Source organism: Solanum lycopersicum, chromosome 6, assembly GCF_036512215.1.
Source record: "Solanum lycopersicum chromosome 6, SLM_r2.1".
NCBI classification, from domain to species: Eukaryota; Viridiplantae; Streptophyta; class Magnoliopsida; order Solanales; family Solanaceae; genus Solanum; species Solanum lycopersicum.
In genome coordinates, this window is record NC_090805.1 from 37,098,252 (window position 1) to 37,115,130 (window position 16,879).

General features: G+C 33.8%; 2 protein-coding genes across 2 annotated transcripts; both read left to right on the forward strand.

Moving 5' to 3' along the window:
• The first annotated feature begins 3,435 nt into the window (after positions 1-3,435).
• LOC101250416 (stemmadenine O-acetyltransferase-like) lies at positions 3,436-5,601 on the forward strand. Its single transcript, XM_004240882.5, has 3 exons — positions 3,436-3,928; positions 4,448-4,976; positions 5,057-5,601. Exons 1-3 carry the CDS (start codon positions 3,473-3,475, stop codon positions 5,389-5,391), a joined length of 1,320 nt encoding a protein of 439 aa, XP_004240930.1. The 5' UTR covers positions 3,436-3,472; the 3' UTR covers positions 5,392-5,601.
• A 2,099-nt stretch (positions 5,602-7,700) lies between these two features.
• LOC138349377 (uncharacterized) lies at positions 7,701-8,330 on the forward strand. Its single transcript, XM_069299703.1, has one exon. It carries the CDS (start codon positions 7,701-7,703, stop codon positions 8,328-8,330), a length of 630 nt encoding a protein of 209 aa, XP_069155804.1.
• The last annotated feature ends 8,549 nt before the right edge of the window (positions 8,331-16,879 follow it).

Here is a 16,879-nt window from a genome sequence, read left to right on the forward strand (position 1 = left end):
TAATTATGTTTTTGGGCTTAAACTGACTAAAATATGATGATTTAGGGTCAAAACGACGTAACACAGGGTTTAAACGGAGTGGGAAAGGTCATAAAGACCTCTGGGAAGGTTGCTGTTGGGCCTCACGACGGCCAGGACTGACGGTCCGTCGTGTGCCTGACGCCCCGTCGTTGGGTCCGTCGTGAGGGCCTGTTCGATAAACGTTTACTAAAATAGGCATAACTTTTTACTTGAAGGTCTGATTTTAGCAAGGTCGGTGGATATGGAAAGATAATTCAATTATCTATCTGTGCGTAGGTTATGGGAGACCTAATTCATTTTGTGCTAAGAGTTATGATCATTTTAAGTTGACCCAACTGCATTTCCCCTTAACTTGCTGCAAATTTTCCACCTACGATCACACCCACGGACCGTAGGTCCACCTAAGAACCATGCTGGTCTTCCATATCTCTTGTCAGAGAGTGGTTGAAGGGAGTCTTGATCGACGGTCACGGACTACGGACCGTCGTTTGACCTACGGACCGTAAGTCCGTCCGTCGTCCAAGACTTAACTAATTTTTCTAGGCTGAAATTTTTGGGAGTTTCTGATCCCATCGACGGTTGTGCAGGATGGACCGAGGTTCAGGCTACGGTCCGTCGATGCCACCGTTGGTAGCTCCTGGAGATTTTTCTGAAAAATTAATTTTTGGTCTATTTTGGCTACAGGATGTTACACTTCTTTTGAGATCAAACTGAATCATCATTTATGTCAAGCGATCTCATAATCATTGGGGTACTCAATGAATGCGATTTATCCATATAAAACGCATCAAAACATATCTGTATATGTGCACTGATAGACAAATATTTTATTTGTGAAATTATCAATCAGTAGGTCAAGACAAAATTCTGTCTTACCAAGACCTTTTCGTAAAATACAAGGACAATTAGGGTCATTCTTTTGTACCCTTTTCCTCCTTGACTATTTCAATCCATATAAGGATTCTTGAAGCTTTATTGAAAAAGTTTCTTTCAAACTCTTATATGCTTCAGACACCTTGATTGTTTCAAGGATTTTCATATAACCTTCATTGTCTAACTAGACATTACAATTATCCGTTACATGCATTCAAGTTTTTTGTATGTTGCAAGATCAAAACAAACCTTATTATATCCACCATAGGAGAAAAACATTTTAAAAAATGTCAGGATTTTTGCGACAAATCTTTATGTCCTAAGGCACAAACCGTATTTGATATCTTACGATTATGCAATCGCATAATATACCCCATTGACATTATACCTTGATTTATGGACTATCTGTCCAAAACGTCACTTTTGTAAGTGAAACAATATACTTGAATCGTGTATTTTACTTGGCCAACCTTTTATTTGTCCACACTATATGACAAATTTGAATTCAAGATCCTCGTCACAATTTATATCATTGAGCGCTACCTCATATCAAAGATACCGTAGATGATTATTTGATATTGATTCCCATTATGACATAACTTATCGAGATCTCTTCATTTTTTATCATTTTTCAAGTACCTTAACCTTTTTCGAGGTTTTATGAACTGTTATGTCAATGTGCTATTTTATAGCACTTGCCTCGTTCTCATGACCATATTGATCATTTGCTCCTTCCTTCTTCAAGAAATTTTATATTTGGAACCGATTGGTCTATTACGCTTTCGACGTATCATAGACTCTTTTAAATAAATGCTTTTGTATATTCGAAGTAAGTGACATGAGTGATGTCATAACTAGTGAATGTATCATAATTTTTTTTTAGACTTATGACATCGTGTCCGATTAAGAGCCTGCTTGGCACGCTGTTTGAGGCCAGAAGTAATTTTGTTTTAGAATAAAATATTTATTTTGAAAAATTAAGTTTTTAGTAAATTCTAAAAACGATTTTTAAATGGAAGTATAAATGTTTTTCGCCAAATTCTTCTACTTTTTAAAAAAAGCAGAAACATAACCATAAATTAATTTTTTAGGATTGAATATATATATATATATATATATATATATATATATATATATATATATATATATATATATATATACACACACGCACGCATATATTTTATTAATTAATTAACATATCTTATTATTTTAATTAATTTTCATTTAAGATTTTCTTTAGTGTTTTTATACTTTTATTTATAATTATATTGTAGATAAGACTTTAACGTATTACTTTACGGAATTAGAAACAAAAGTAATAACTATATTCTTGTATGATTAACATATAGAGAAAAAATATCAATTAGAGAATTAGAACCTCCCAAACAGTGACAAATAACAAAATTTTCTTTTCTTGATTTACGTATTTTTATTTTAATTTGATTTTTTTTAAACTTTAGAGTATTATAACCAAAAAAATATAGCTAAGATTGAAACAAAAGAAAAAATAACAAACAACGGGGGGCTTTCGCCCAACTCTTTGCTCTTAAGAACGCTGGTTTTAAGAATGAGTCATATTCCTTCTCCGATCCTGACTGCTCAACCTGTAAGCGGATATCTAATGTGTTCCACTTAAGATTTTTTTTTCAACAATATTAATATATTTACAATATTGATTGAAAATTTGAATATGCACTTTTTAAATCATTAAATTAAAATTGTAATTAAAGTTTTTGAGTTAGATATTTAAAATACTCCCTTCGTTCTTTTTATATGTCATCCCTTTCAATAAGTAGTTGGATTATAATACTTGTAATTTTATAAAATTAATATACAAATTATCATATTCTTCCCATTATACTATTGATAGAGTAAATAATTAATCTTGAAAATATATATTTGACCAATATAACAAATCTACAAGTAATAAATATTCATTGTAGCACTTCATACATTAACTTCTTTTTCCATTCACTATTCTAAAAATTCTGATTTTAAAAAAGAAATATCAACAAACAAATAAAAACATTTTTACACAAAATATATAGGAAAATAGAGGTAGAAAAAATAATTTTCAATTTTTTTGGATCAATTGGTGAAAAACTTTGGCTCCAAAAATAAATTAAAAAATTTGAACATTCATGTGCATTTTAATTTTTTAAATCTAACATATTCATTATTTATTAAAAAGTTAACTTAAAAAACACAATAAATAAAAATAGAAGAATAAAATTACTTCAAACCAAGTAAAGAGTTTCTTTCTGTACAATAATCTTAATGTTAAACACACATTGATACTTGTCCTTTTTTCGTAATTTAACTTTCAAAATCATTCAAAAAAAAACAAAATAAATATCAAACACACTTCTTTTTCCTATTTATGATTTCAATTAATTCTCATGCAATGAATGAATTCGCAGGCTACCGATATAAGTTGGTCACCAACCTCTGAACATTTTATTAAATGAATTGACCATTTACTTCACTCCACTATACTCTCATCGTATATTTCAATATCCTTTAAATAGAGGCACACAAAGAGATGTTACATTATCACAAATATTTGATAAACTAAAATATGGATGTTAAGGTTATCTCCGAGGAAATCATTAAGCCTTGTATACCAACTCCTCGACATTTGAGGAACTACAAAATTTCTTTCATAGACCAATTTACTCCATGCTCATACATTCCAGTCATCTTGTTTTACAATGCTAACGATGACGTTGATCATGAATTGAAACCAATGCAGGTTGCCTTGGCTGAAACCTTAAGTTATTACTACCCTCTTGCTGGTAGATTTAAAGATGTTTATTCCATTGAGTGCAATGACGAAGGCGTTGTATACGTTGAAGCTCAAGCAAACTTTAATCTCTCAAAGTTTCTTCAAAATCCTGATATTCCATTCCTTAACAAGTTTCTTCCTTTCAAAGGCAATTGCCTAGAGCCAAGTTATAATCAACCTCTTGTTGCTCTACAAACTACCGCATTTGAATGTGGTGGAATGGCCATCGGAGTTTGCATGCTTCATAAGGTTATTACGTCGTCCATTCTTATGCGATCTAAAATAAATCTTAGTTGTTATTTTGTATGACTATGTTAAACTGAAATTTTGAAGTTGACATTCTTTTTTGACATTAAAAAAGAAAGTGTCATCTAAAGATAGAGAGAGTAATGCTTTCTTTGTCTCGATTTACTTGAGATACATATTAAGAAAATAATAACAGAAATAGTTATTTGACCATTTATCCATAGAATTCTAGAATCAATTTACTCAACACATTAAGTTTCTAACAGATTAAGCATATAATAGGTAAAAAGATATTATCTTTTCTTGATTGCTCAAAAGTGATAGTAGGCTCCTTCACCAACTAGGCTAGGCCATGGCTTTAACGAGTCCACGAGCAGAGGCGGAGACAGAGTTGCCCCCTCTTTCGATCATGCCTATCCAGTTTCTCTCAATCCAGTAAAAAATTCAAAATTTTGACAAGTAAAAAGGAACATGAGTATATATGTAAACCTTTCGTGTTATACTTTTTGTCCAACATAACAGGTTGTAGATGCATCGACGATGAGTGTCTTCTTGAAAACATGGGCCAAAATCAGCCGTGGTGAAGGGGATAAAACACTACATCCAGATTTCACTTCGGCAATATCATTATTCCCTCCTATAGATTCATTACCAACAAAGTTCATAACGGATTTCGACAACTTCTACTTCCAAGGCTCAAAATCTCCTATGAGAAGGTTCTTGTTTGACTCCAAATCAATAAAAGCTCTCAAAGCTAACACATCAAGTGAAAGTGTTCCATTTCCATCAAAAATTGAAGCATTGACAGCTTTCATTTGCAAACGGATTGGTGCAGCCCTCATGGCCAATAATGTACCAAAGACTTTAATGATCACTCATGCGGCTAATCTAAGGCCTCGAGTCGACCCACCATTACCTCAAAAAACATTTGGTAACCTTCTTTGGTTAGCATTTGCCTTTTATGATCCTTTAGACACTAACAATGAGTTGCCTGATTTGGGAATAATGCTAAGGGAAGTGTTTGCCCAATTAACTGCAGAAAACATTAAAGGTATGTATGTACGTACGGTTTGATTTATTAATTGTTGAAATTATAAAATTGAGCTTATACTTTTATTTACTTAATTACAGATATAGATAGCGAGTGTGTGTTTGAATCTCTAAGCGAGGTGCTTGAGAGTTTGTCAACAAATGAGAACATAAAGACTTACAGATTCACAAGTTGGTGCAATATGGGACTATATGATGTTAATTTTGGTTGGGGAAAACCAGTTTGGGTTGCTCATATGGGTGATTTGCCTGCTGCTAATGTTAGATCGAAGCAACAATTTGTGTTTATAGAAAGTGCGAGCCGACAAGGGATAGAGTTGTGGGTTGCTTCTGATGAGGAAGAGATTAGGTTTCTGGAAAAAGATGCAGAGTTTCTTGCATATGCCAACCCAAATCCAAGTATTTGCATCAACTAAACCTACTTTTTTTCCCCCAAAAAAGTAGGAGTAATGAATTTGTATTTCTGTCCACGGACACAACTATTATCTCTCCACTTTATTAGCTTTTCAATAATGGATTGTTTCAGAATCCAATAAGCATTCTCCATTTCATATAACCGAGCCTAAATACATGTTTTAGTACTATTTTTGGTATCACACAACAAGAAATATACTTAATTTATGTGATATTTTTAGATTTTTGATAATCAAACAATTTAAATTTAATTGGGAATTTATGCATAAATTTTCAATTTTTTTTGAAGTGAAATTTATATATATTTGTAATCTACGTAAAAAGTACTATAATTAACAATAATTCATAATTTAAAATGTATTAAAAATTTATAAAAAAAAAATTATAGTAAAAAATAGACCTGTTTAAATTTCGAAATCCGAAAACTATCACATACAATGAGACGAAGTGAGTATATCATATTTTTTAATGGATTGAGTTAGGTGGATGGATCACTAAATGGTTTAAATGATATTTTTATTTTTTAAAATTTTTGGTTTGTTATATAAATAATTAATATCAATAATTTTTAATTAAAAAATAATTTAATAGATTGAGTAACTTTTTGAGGAAAGAGTAGATAGTTGAGTGACTTTTGAGTTAAAATTCAAAGTTGAGTGACTTTCTGAGAAAGAAAAACAATAGTTGAGTGACTTTTAAGTGAAGATTGAAAATTAAGTGACTTTCTAAGAGAAGAGTGCATAGTTGAGTGACAAAGTGACCATCTGAGGTATTAACTCCACTATGCCACTAGACCAACGAATGTAATTTGGTTAAACAGGGTATGTTTTTTTTTACTTGTATATTTCAGAAGTCAAACCAAATATACTTACATATAACATATAATTTTTTACGAAGTGGATTCATATGAACCCTCTTGACCCAACATAGGTCCGACCCTAATTAAATAATACTCCTATCAAGTTCTTTATTATGGTTAAAAATTAAATCAAACCATAATCTGAACCAAACATATTAAAAAGCTGATATTTTGTGTGATTTGGTTAGGTTTGACTTTAAATGTTGAAAATTGATATATCCTTCCAGCGTTCTCGTCACTACTCTCTTCGGCTAAGCATTGCATGAGCAGTCAATACAGCCAAAACATGTCGTTTCTCCGTTTTCAGTCACTACACCATTGAACTAGATCCCATAATACCTCAGTTTATATATATATATATATATATATATATATATATATATATATATATATATATATATATGTATATGTAAAAACTGAAAGCCCTTCTTTTATTGTTGTTCCTCCCAGATACATTGCTTACATACCCGGCTCAACATTCTTGGAAAACAATCGAATCGAGGGTTCGGGAGTCGCATACGTTATCTATAATAAGAAAAAACCTGGCTCCAGGTAGCGAAAGGGAGTAGCAAAGGGAAAATTCTTTAGGAGAGAAGACCAGGATTCCCTTGGTCGTTCTAAGGACCAGTGCCCAAGCTAACCATCTCGACTGTCGGAATGAAACCGATTAATATGGAACTGCTAAAGATGGAAAAAACGCAAGGTATGAAGTTGTGAGAAAGTCTCAATATATATACCTTTTGGATATGACTTATTTTTACTTTATTAAAAACGTTTCTGTTTTCATCCTTGTGAGTCTGCAGTACCTATAGAACATTAAATCAAGATTTAATACATACATACATATACATACATACATATATATTTTGCTTCCTAACACATGTGTTCCGCCTCAGCCTTGTATTCTCACGTTTTCGACCTGTATATTGATGTATGATGAACGTATACAGTGTATACTGAATGTGTACAGTCTGTTGGTGATTGCAACATTGAGTTTCACCATGGAAGTGAACTCGATTCAGAGCTCAAAGAGAATGGACGAAAGATGAGGGACAAAGTCTGATTATCTCTCATCTTTAGGACATTTTTATCCTCTTTCCTATTTCAAATCATCTCAGCCTTTAATGACAACTAGTATTATATTTCATCATGAGAATCATCACAGTTGTCCAAGGAATATTCCAGATATATTCCATTATATATGTAAATATTGTTTTTATTTATTTACAATTAGTCAGTTAGAGAAAAACAAATAAGAGAAGGACAGCTGGTAGTATAGTAACAAATTTTTATTCCTTTTGCTTTGTATAAATGCACATGTACAGATTCAATGAAAAGGCAACAGAAAATTTTCCTCAATTGCTTTCTTTCTTTTCAATATGGTATCAGAGCAATAAGATCTTCATCACGACCCTCTTTCTTTTCCTTCTTTTTTCTTGACCTCATCCTCTCATGGCTGGTGATACTGCCACATCTCAAGTTGGAGAGGCTGGAGGTTCAACTCCAGTAAGTTCAACTATTCAGATCAACCAAGGAAATGATGCCTCTAATCCTTTTTATCTTCACCCATCCGATTCACCTGGAATGGTGCTTGTCAACTCAATCTTCGATGGGAAGAGCTACGGTGGCTGGCGCAGAGCAGTCTTCATAGCTCTTTCTGCCAAGAACAAACTCAGCTTCATTGATGGAAGTCTTAGTGAACCTGCTGTTTCTTCACCAACCTATAAGGCATGGAATCGATGCAATGATATGGTGATTTCATGGTTACTCAACTCCCTTTCTAAGGATATAGCAGAAAGTGTCTTATATTCAAAAACTGCTAAGGACATTTGGAAAGAACTTGAAGATAGGTTTGGACAGTGCAATGGTGCAAAATTATTTCAGCTCCAAAAAGAGTTAAGTGATTTGGTACAAGGAAACTCAGATGTGGCTGGTTATTATACCAAGGTAAAAGGATTTGGGATGAGTTGGATAGTCTTGACACTTGTGCTCATTACACTTGTGCCTGTTCTTGTGGAGGTAAGAATAGGACTCTTAAATCTCATCAAGACGGCAGGCTCATTCAGTTCCTTATGGGACTGAATGATGCATATTCTAGTGTTAGAAGCAATATCTTGATGATATCACCCTTGCCAAGTGTCAATCAAGCTTATTCATTGTTGATCCAAGATGAGAAGCAGAGAGAAATTCACACTTTTCAACATCCAATTGAGTCAGCTTTCATGGCTGCAAGACAACAATATGGGGTTCAAAAATTCAACACATTAGAGAAGAAAGGAAATTTTGAAGAATCAAAGAACAACTTATTCTGCACTTATTGTAAAAAGACAAGGCACACGGCACAGAACTGCTATAGGTTGATCGGATTCCCAGCAGATTTCAAATTTACCAAAGGAAAGAAATCTCAAACACAGAGTAATGCAGTATACACAGGTACTGATGCAGGAAATTCTTCAATTGCTCTCCCTGAGAAAGAATTCACACGGGAACAATATCAGCACATGTGTCGTATGCATCAAGATTTTCAACACCTCAAGTTAGGCACTCAAGGTGAATCAAACTCTGAGGTTCATATATCTGCTAACTGTGCTGGTATAGCTCAAACTCTTTCTACTTCTATGCATTCTTCTAAATCTATCATCTGGATTTTAGATTCAGGAGCATCCGAGCATATGACCCATGATTCCAAGCTTTTATTCAATATTCACCCTCTACTCACTCCTGTTTTTGTTAATCTTCCTAATTCAGAAAGAATTAAAGTCACTCAAGCTGGAAGTGTCAACATTTTACCCAATTTTACTGTTGTAGATGTTCTCTTTGTTCCTAGTTTTAGGTGCAATCTTCTTTCAGTTCACAAAATATGCTCTAGAGCTAATTCATCTCTTCTTTTTACTTCCTTTGGAACTGTTTTGCAGGCCCCTTCAATGAAGAGGCCAATATTACTTGGGGAGGCTAAGCAGGGGATCTATCTTCTTCACACTATCAAGCCTACTACTAGTTGCAATCCTCTAGATGTACCTAGTATTTCTAATTCAGTTTTTACTATTTGTAATGAAAGCAGAAACCTATCTAGTTCAGTTTCTTTTTCTGCTACTGTTCCTACCGATGTAAGTCTATGGCACAATCGTTTGGGGCATTTGCCTTTAAGTAATATGAAGAATATTTCATCTCTTTCTTATTCTTCTAGTAATTCTATTGATGCTTGTGATATATGTGCCAAGGCCAGACAAGTTAAAATGCCATTTTTCTCAAGTCTTAGATCTACTATTAATGTCTTTGATCTAATTCACATAGATACTTGGGGGCCATATAAAACACCCACTCTTGAAGGTTTTCGATATTTCCTTACCATTGTTGATGATTTTAGTAGGGCTACTTGGACTTATCTCCTTTCCACTAAATCAAATGCTTTTACAGTCCTAAAACAGTTTCTAGCTATGACTGAACGACAATTTGGTAAACAAGTTAAAACCATCAGATCCGACAATGCCATGGAACTTGGGGGAAGTTTTGAAATCTCAGAATTCTTTTCTTCAAAGGGTATCATTCATCGGACAACTTGTGTATACACCCCACAACAAAATGGAATTGTTGAAAGGAAACACAAACATCTACTTGAGACTTCTAGAGCTCTTTTATATCAATCAAAATTGCCCATTCATTTTTGGGGTGATTGTATCCTCACTGCTACTTTTTTAATCAACAGATTCCCATCTCGCATTCTTCAATTCAAAACTCCTTATGAAATCTTATTTGGTAAGCCTCCTTCTTATCATTCTCTTAGGACATTTGGTTGTTTAACCTATGCTTGTACTATCTCTCAATTGAGAGAAAAGTTTGATCCTAGGTCTATACCAAGTGTTTTCTTAGGTTATCCTTTTGGAAAGAAGGGTTACAGGCTTTTGAATCTTCAGACTATGAAGGTTTTTATTTCTCGACATGTTCGATTCCATGAATCTATTTTTCCTTTTTCCTCAACTTCAAGTCATAAGCATCTATTTCCTGTTCCGGATCCTCATTCTCTTTCTTATCCTGATCATGATCCTTTTGATATCTCTACTTCAGATTTAATTCCTCTCGAATCATCACATTCATCTTCTCCTCTACATGCCGACATTTCTTCTTCTTCTACAACTCCTTCACCCCCTCTCCCTATTACTAGGAAGTCTAATAGAGTCAAACAACCTCCTTCTTATCTTGCTGATTACTTATGTAATTCTGTTTTTGTCACATCTCAACTTACTGAATCATGTTTTTCAGTTTCTCTTGACCCTACTATTTTACCTTTCTCTGCTCTATCTTCTACAAATCAATCTCTCCTTAATTCTACTTCATACATTTCTGAGCCTACCTCCTATTCTCAAGCTGTTCTTCATCCTGGTTGGCAAGCTGCTATGGCCAAGGAGTTTGATGCACTTGAGGCCAACAAAACTTGGGAAGTTGTTCTCTTGCCTCCTGGGAAGAAGGCTCTCCCTTGCAAATGGGTTTATCGGGTGAAGTATAAATCAGATGGTTCTTTAGAAAGGTTCAAAGCTCGTTTAGTTGTACGGGGAGACACTCAACGTGAGGGCATTGATTTTACTGAGACTTTCTCTCCAGTGGTTAAGATGACTACCATTAGATGCTTACTTGCCATTGCAGTAAAAAAGAATTGGAACATTTCTCAGTTAGATGTTAATAACGCTTTTCTACATGGTGATTTACAAGAAGAGGTTTTTATGAAATTCCCTGCTGGTTTATCACCACCCACTCCCAATCATGTATGTCTATTGAAGAAATCCCTTTATGGTTTACGACAAGCCTCTAGGCAATGGTATGCCAGGCTCACAGCAGCTCTTAATTTTAAAGGTTACACTTGTTCTCTAAATGATTATTCATTGTTTTTTAGACAACTCTCCGGCAAAGTAACCATTGTCGCTGTTTATGTTGATGATATTTTAATTACTGGGGATGATATTACTGAACAATCGTCTTTGAAAGATTTTCTTCACTCGGAATTTCAGATTAAAGACCTTGGTCAGGCTAATTTTTTCTTAGGCATGGAATTATTGAGAGAACCACATGGTTTAGTTACAACTCAGAGGAAATTTACCTTGGACATGTTGTCTGAATTTGATTGTCTTCATCTCAAGCCTGTCTCTTCTCCTCTAAATCCTGCTCACAAGCTACTTCCAGATGAAGGAGAGCCTTTACCCGACCCTACTTTCTATCGCCGACTGTTGGGAAAGCTTAATTTTTTAACCCATACACGACCGGATTTGTATTTTGCTGTGCAGACTCTCAGTCAATACATGCAGTGTCCTCGTCAACCTCATTTAACTGCTGCTTATCACTGTCTTCGGTATCTCCTCCGGGATCCTGGATTGGGTTTATTTATGTCTTCCCATGCTTCTTTTCGCCTTCTTGCTTATTGTGATTCTGATTGGGGGAATTGCCCTGTTACTCGTCACTCCATCAGCGGGTTTTACATCAGTCTAGGGGGTTCTCTGATCTCCTAGAAGTCCAAGAAACAACCTTTAGTATCTCTTTCTTCTGCTGAAGCAGAATATCGCTCTATGAGAAGAGTGGTTGCAGAGGTTACTTGGCTGGTTCGGTTGCTTGATGACTTGTCTGTTCCTCCATCTTTACCTGTGGCCCTTCACTCTGATAGCCAAGCGGCTATCCACATAGCTCGTAATCCAGTTTTCCATGAACGCACAAAGCATGTGGAGTTAGATTGTCATTTCGTTCGCCAACAATTTTTGGATGGAATCATATCCCTCTCCTATATCCCCTCCAGATCTCAAGTCGCTGATATTTTCACGAAACCTTTGTCTGGTCCTGCTCATCTGAATATCATCGGCAAGTTGGGTGTGGTCTCCACCCCTCCCAACTTGAGGGAGGATGTTGGTGATTGCAACATTGAGTTTCACCATGGAAGTGAACTCGATTCAGAGCTCAAAGAGAATGGACGAAAGATGAGGGACAAAGTCTGATTATCTCTCATCTTTAAGACATTTTTATCCTCTTTCCTATTTCAAATCATCTCAGCCTTTGATGACAACTAGTATTATATTTCATCATGAGAATCATCACAGTTGTCCAAGGAATATTCCAGATATATTCCATTATATATGTAAATATTGTTTTTATTTATTTACAATTAGTCAGTTAGAGAAAAACAAATAAGAGAAGGACAGCTGGTAGTATAGTAACAAATTTTTATTCCTTTTGCTTTGTATAAATGCACATGTACAGATTCAATGAAAAGGCAAAAGAAAATTTTCCTCAATTGCTTTCTTTCTTTTCAATATGTATTTCCAGCCCTATACTTCTGTTCTATTGCATTGGCTGACTCCATAAGAGGTAATGTTGGGCTCTTGGCCTAATAATGCAAGGAGAGGAGATGGAAGTTCATGGCGAACTCAGAGCAAATTTCACATATAAAAGAGCAAGAAAATGAAGGTTAATGTTAAGAATGATGACATAACCATGCATTAAAATTAAACTACATAACCAGGGAGGTATACCAAAGGCTTGCTAAACTCAATTGAGACCAAAACATACAAATACATTAAACTAGCAAGCTACTACTTAAACAAACAAGTAGTATTGAATGGAATTCCCTTTTCATGAACAAAAACTTGAGAATTCAAAAAAATATGGCAGACAAAATTGATGTATTTGTTGGCTACATTAACTAGGCACCAAAAATGCATTCACTTTCCTTACAGAAAGAGTGTCTTGAGGTGATGAAGCCCAACTACTGTATCCTTCACAATTCTAAAATGTCAAACTGGATTTTATTTTAGCAAACTAATGAGTCATACAAATGCTAAGGGAGAAGATGGATTCTAATAAGGAAGGTAGCAAACAACAAGTTATATGAACACGGAATTGTAAATTCAAGACATGAACAAACTTCGAACAACCCATTAAACTTAAATGGCCTCCTTTTACTCATAATAAACACCTTAAATTTAATGTAGCAACTAAACTTAAACAGACATTATTGCAATAGGGGTATCCAAAAGTTGAGCATTTTAGCAGGAAGGGTCAATTTATAAGACGAGAAGTGAAACAAGGTCTAATCCATTCTATTACAGTAACTCTCAATGCAAATTAGTAGCAGCAAACAACTTATCAAATCTACAACATCTTCATAAGTGCAGTATTTTGAAACAGCCACATTGACAAACCGAGCAGTCTTAACACATAGAACTCGTACACATTTGGAAGCATGCCAATGATTGACATGTGAGCTAAATTAAAACAGGATTATGGTGAACTACAAGCATAACATCAATAGCTGGGATATGAGAGAGACACAACCAACCTTCAAATCATCTAAGAATATGAACAACTATTAAGGGATTAAGCTAACTATGGCTAGAAGCTATTGCGATACATCAAACGGCAAAGAAGACAACTAAAATGCACCAACATATAGTGAAGAAACAGAATGATATTCATCAATCATCATGCTCGAAGTCAAAACCAAATGTATAGTATATTAATTCGAGCGAAAATTAAAAAAGATTCAGCTAGCTTTCGACATATGATCCAGCCAACGAACCTAGCTACAAACACATAATCCTAAAGGAACCTTATCATCACGTTGACTCATGCTCACGATTCAAAATTTCACTGGAAAAATGTAGTTGATATTGAGGACTAGAAAAGAAGAAACTAATTGGTATCCATGACAGAACCTATACTGAATATCGAATACATAATACATAAGGATCAGAGGGGGAAAGATTACCTTTCTTGGAGCAGCGAGCTGGGAGGGGCGGCGATTCTTTTACCATGAGTTTCGAATACGAATGGTAAGCCAAGAAAATTCTAGCGTCGATCTTCTCGGAACTTAGAATCAGAAAGTTAAATATAATATTTTTAAGTGTAGAAGTGACTATTGCCCTAGAACCAAACTTAGAGCGTTCTATAAGCTATTTTTTCGTATATAACCTAAAAATCCAATATTTTTCCTCCTCTAACAGTGATGACAACAAAGTATTTATAGAAGGCGAAAAATCCTATCGAACTTGGGAGAAACGGATAGAAATTTGAATTCATATGCTCCTGAGATGGGAATCCCTGAAAAGGGAAAAAATAGAAAAAGGCGATGGTGATGGGTTGTCACTTCGCCGCTTGTTCTGTGGCTGTCAGAGTCGCGGCCCTCTTTCCGGGTTTTTGGGATGATTTCGCGGATGGAGTGAGCTTTGCTGTTGTACGCTGTGTATTTCCGGATTTGCGTTCTGGTCGCATGAAGAAGACAAACATAGGGATCGTGTGTTGGGTCGGTTCTCTGATGGGGCCAAACATTGAAAGAAAGGAAAATTGTATATCCTACCAATTAATAAATTAAAATAAATAGAGTAGGTAGGGTTTGATTTAGTTGTGTTCCATAGCAAACATTTGCAAAAAATTGATAGACCCTTCTCTCCCAAATATCTCTCTCGCCACTTTCCTCCAATCTCTCGCTCGCTTCCTCTCTTTTTGTACAAACACAAGTGTATAAAAACTATTTTTAATTGTATAGAGTAGAAAAAATTGTATAAATACATATATTTTTGTTCCCCTCTCTCCCCTCTTCGAGATCTCGCTCGCCACTCTCCCAAATCTCGCTCGCCACCCTCGCCTTTCTCACTTATACAAACAGAAGCGAAATGTATAAATTGCGTTTCTGTTTGTATAAAGCGTGAGAAAATTGTATATACACATGCAAGTGCATATATTTTCGTCCTATACACTTATAGTTATACAATAAAAATACTCTTCTGCCTAGTTTCTTTTGCCTTTCTCTCTTTCTCGTTTTATACAATTTTCAAATTGTATCTAATTTCTCTCTTTCTCGTTTTATACAATTCGATTCAATTGTATATTCCTTGTAAATTCTCTTTTGTATTTCTCTCTTTCTCATTTTATACAAATTCAAATTGTATATAATCATTTTACACACTTATAATAATACAATTCGTTTTATACACTTTGTTTTTATACAGTTCTCTACCCAAGTGTCTTTCTCTTTCTTGTTTTATACACTTCTTTTATACAATTTGGTTCAACTGTATATGTATAGCGAATTATACAGTTTCTATGTTTACTATGGAGCGCAATTGTGCAAACTTTGCTATAGTATACAAATATGAATTTTTTATTTGCTATATGTGAAAGTTGCCCATGAAAGAATTGGGTTTCTTTTGATGTTGGATTATTAGTTGGATTGAGGTGGGCTGAAGGTTATAGTAATTTAGGTGTTGGGCTATGTTGGGTTGGTGATGAAAAAACAATTTGGGCCTGAAAAACTGAATAGGAAAATGACCCAAAAATTGGCTTGTTGAGTGGGTTTAAGATGGGAGTGAAAAGATTGCTAATAGTATAGCTAATAGGAATTAAGAAGTTAGCTAATTGAGTTTAATTTAGATGAGTTACATTAATTTATTAACAAACATCTTAATCTTAATGAAATAAAATAATTAATTCAGTTTTGAACTAATTAAATCAAAAATACAAACTATAAATTAGTTAAACTAATTAACCAAATATTTAGGTACAACTAAAATCTTTATTAGACGGTTTCCAAATATTCATAAAATATATTAATTGTATATAGTAATTATACGAAACATATATATAATTCAAAAATGATACCACTATTTAAATTAACTTGCAAACTATATTTATATTGTTTTAAAACTTTTTTTATAAAACTAATTAATTTAAAATCGTTTGTAATTGAAAAAACTTGATGATTAATTTATATATTGGAGCACCAAAATTGGGTGTCAACACATATCTTTACACAACGAACAAGACAAAGGTGAGTAACCTTTTATGTAGATATATATAACACACTTTAATTGTAGTAATTTGAAGATATTTAATCTTTCAAAAATTTATAGTCCAATATAATATTTTTTCTTTTCAATTCCTCCGAAATTTTAAAAGTTTTTTTTGAGACTTACAATAACCTCAATATTATGAACTATTTGAAACCTTCAAATAATAACAAATTATCCCTTTCAAAACTCTCAATTAATTTTGTGTACTACCACAAATTTCACAACACATTCTTATGGTGACCATTTCCTTCTAGGAGAAAATTATTGTTATTGTCATGGTTAAAATTATCACATGTAAGACTTATTTCTTGACAACCTATGATAGATTTGTGTTACCACACAATAATATTTATTTCTTTTGCCCTTCAATAGAAATATCACAACCTTTTATAGTAAATAATTATTTCTTTCTTTTGCCCTTCAATAGTTATAATCTAACATATCACAAATCCATCATATTTCGAAGGTTAGTTATCAATATGTCAAAAAATATTAGGATATTTTTGTCTCAAAATGTTAACAATTTTGTATAATTTTTTAGGATTCGCTTCATTGTTCTGAAAAGAGGTGAAAGGAGAAGAAATTGATCTTTCTTTACTCGTGAACTTAATATGCTTATTGATGACAATTTTTAGCTACTATATAGTTAGATTATTAAATTTTGCATATTTCAATTGTTCTAAGATAATTGACTCTAAGTACATAAATTTGAGGTTTCACATTGATGATATACTTGTGATAAAGGTAGGACCCATTTATATTGGGGATACAGAGAGTATGCCTTCAGTGTTGATGTAAACAATTTGT

Coding starts and splice junctions, on each gene's coding strand:
- LOC138349377 (XM_069299703.1), top strand. CDS start 7,701: ATGGCTGGTGATACTGCCACATCTCAAGTTGGAGAGGCTGGAGGTTCA.
- LOC101250416 (XM_004240882.5), top strand. CDS start 3,473: ATGGATGTTAAGGTTATCTCCGAGGAAATCATTAAGCCTTGTATACCA. Junction 3,929..4,447: donor GAGTTTGCATGCTTCATAAG/GTTATTACGTCG, acceptor CCAACATAACAG/GTTGTAGATGCATCGACGAT. Junction 4,977..5,056: donor AACTGCAGAAAACATTAAAG/GTATGTATGTAC, acceptor ACTTAATTACAG/ATATAGATAGCGAGTGTGTG.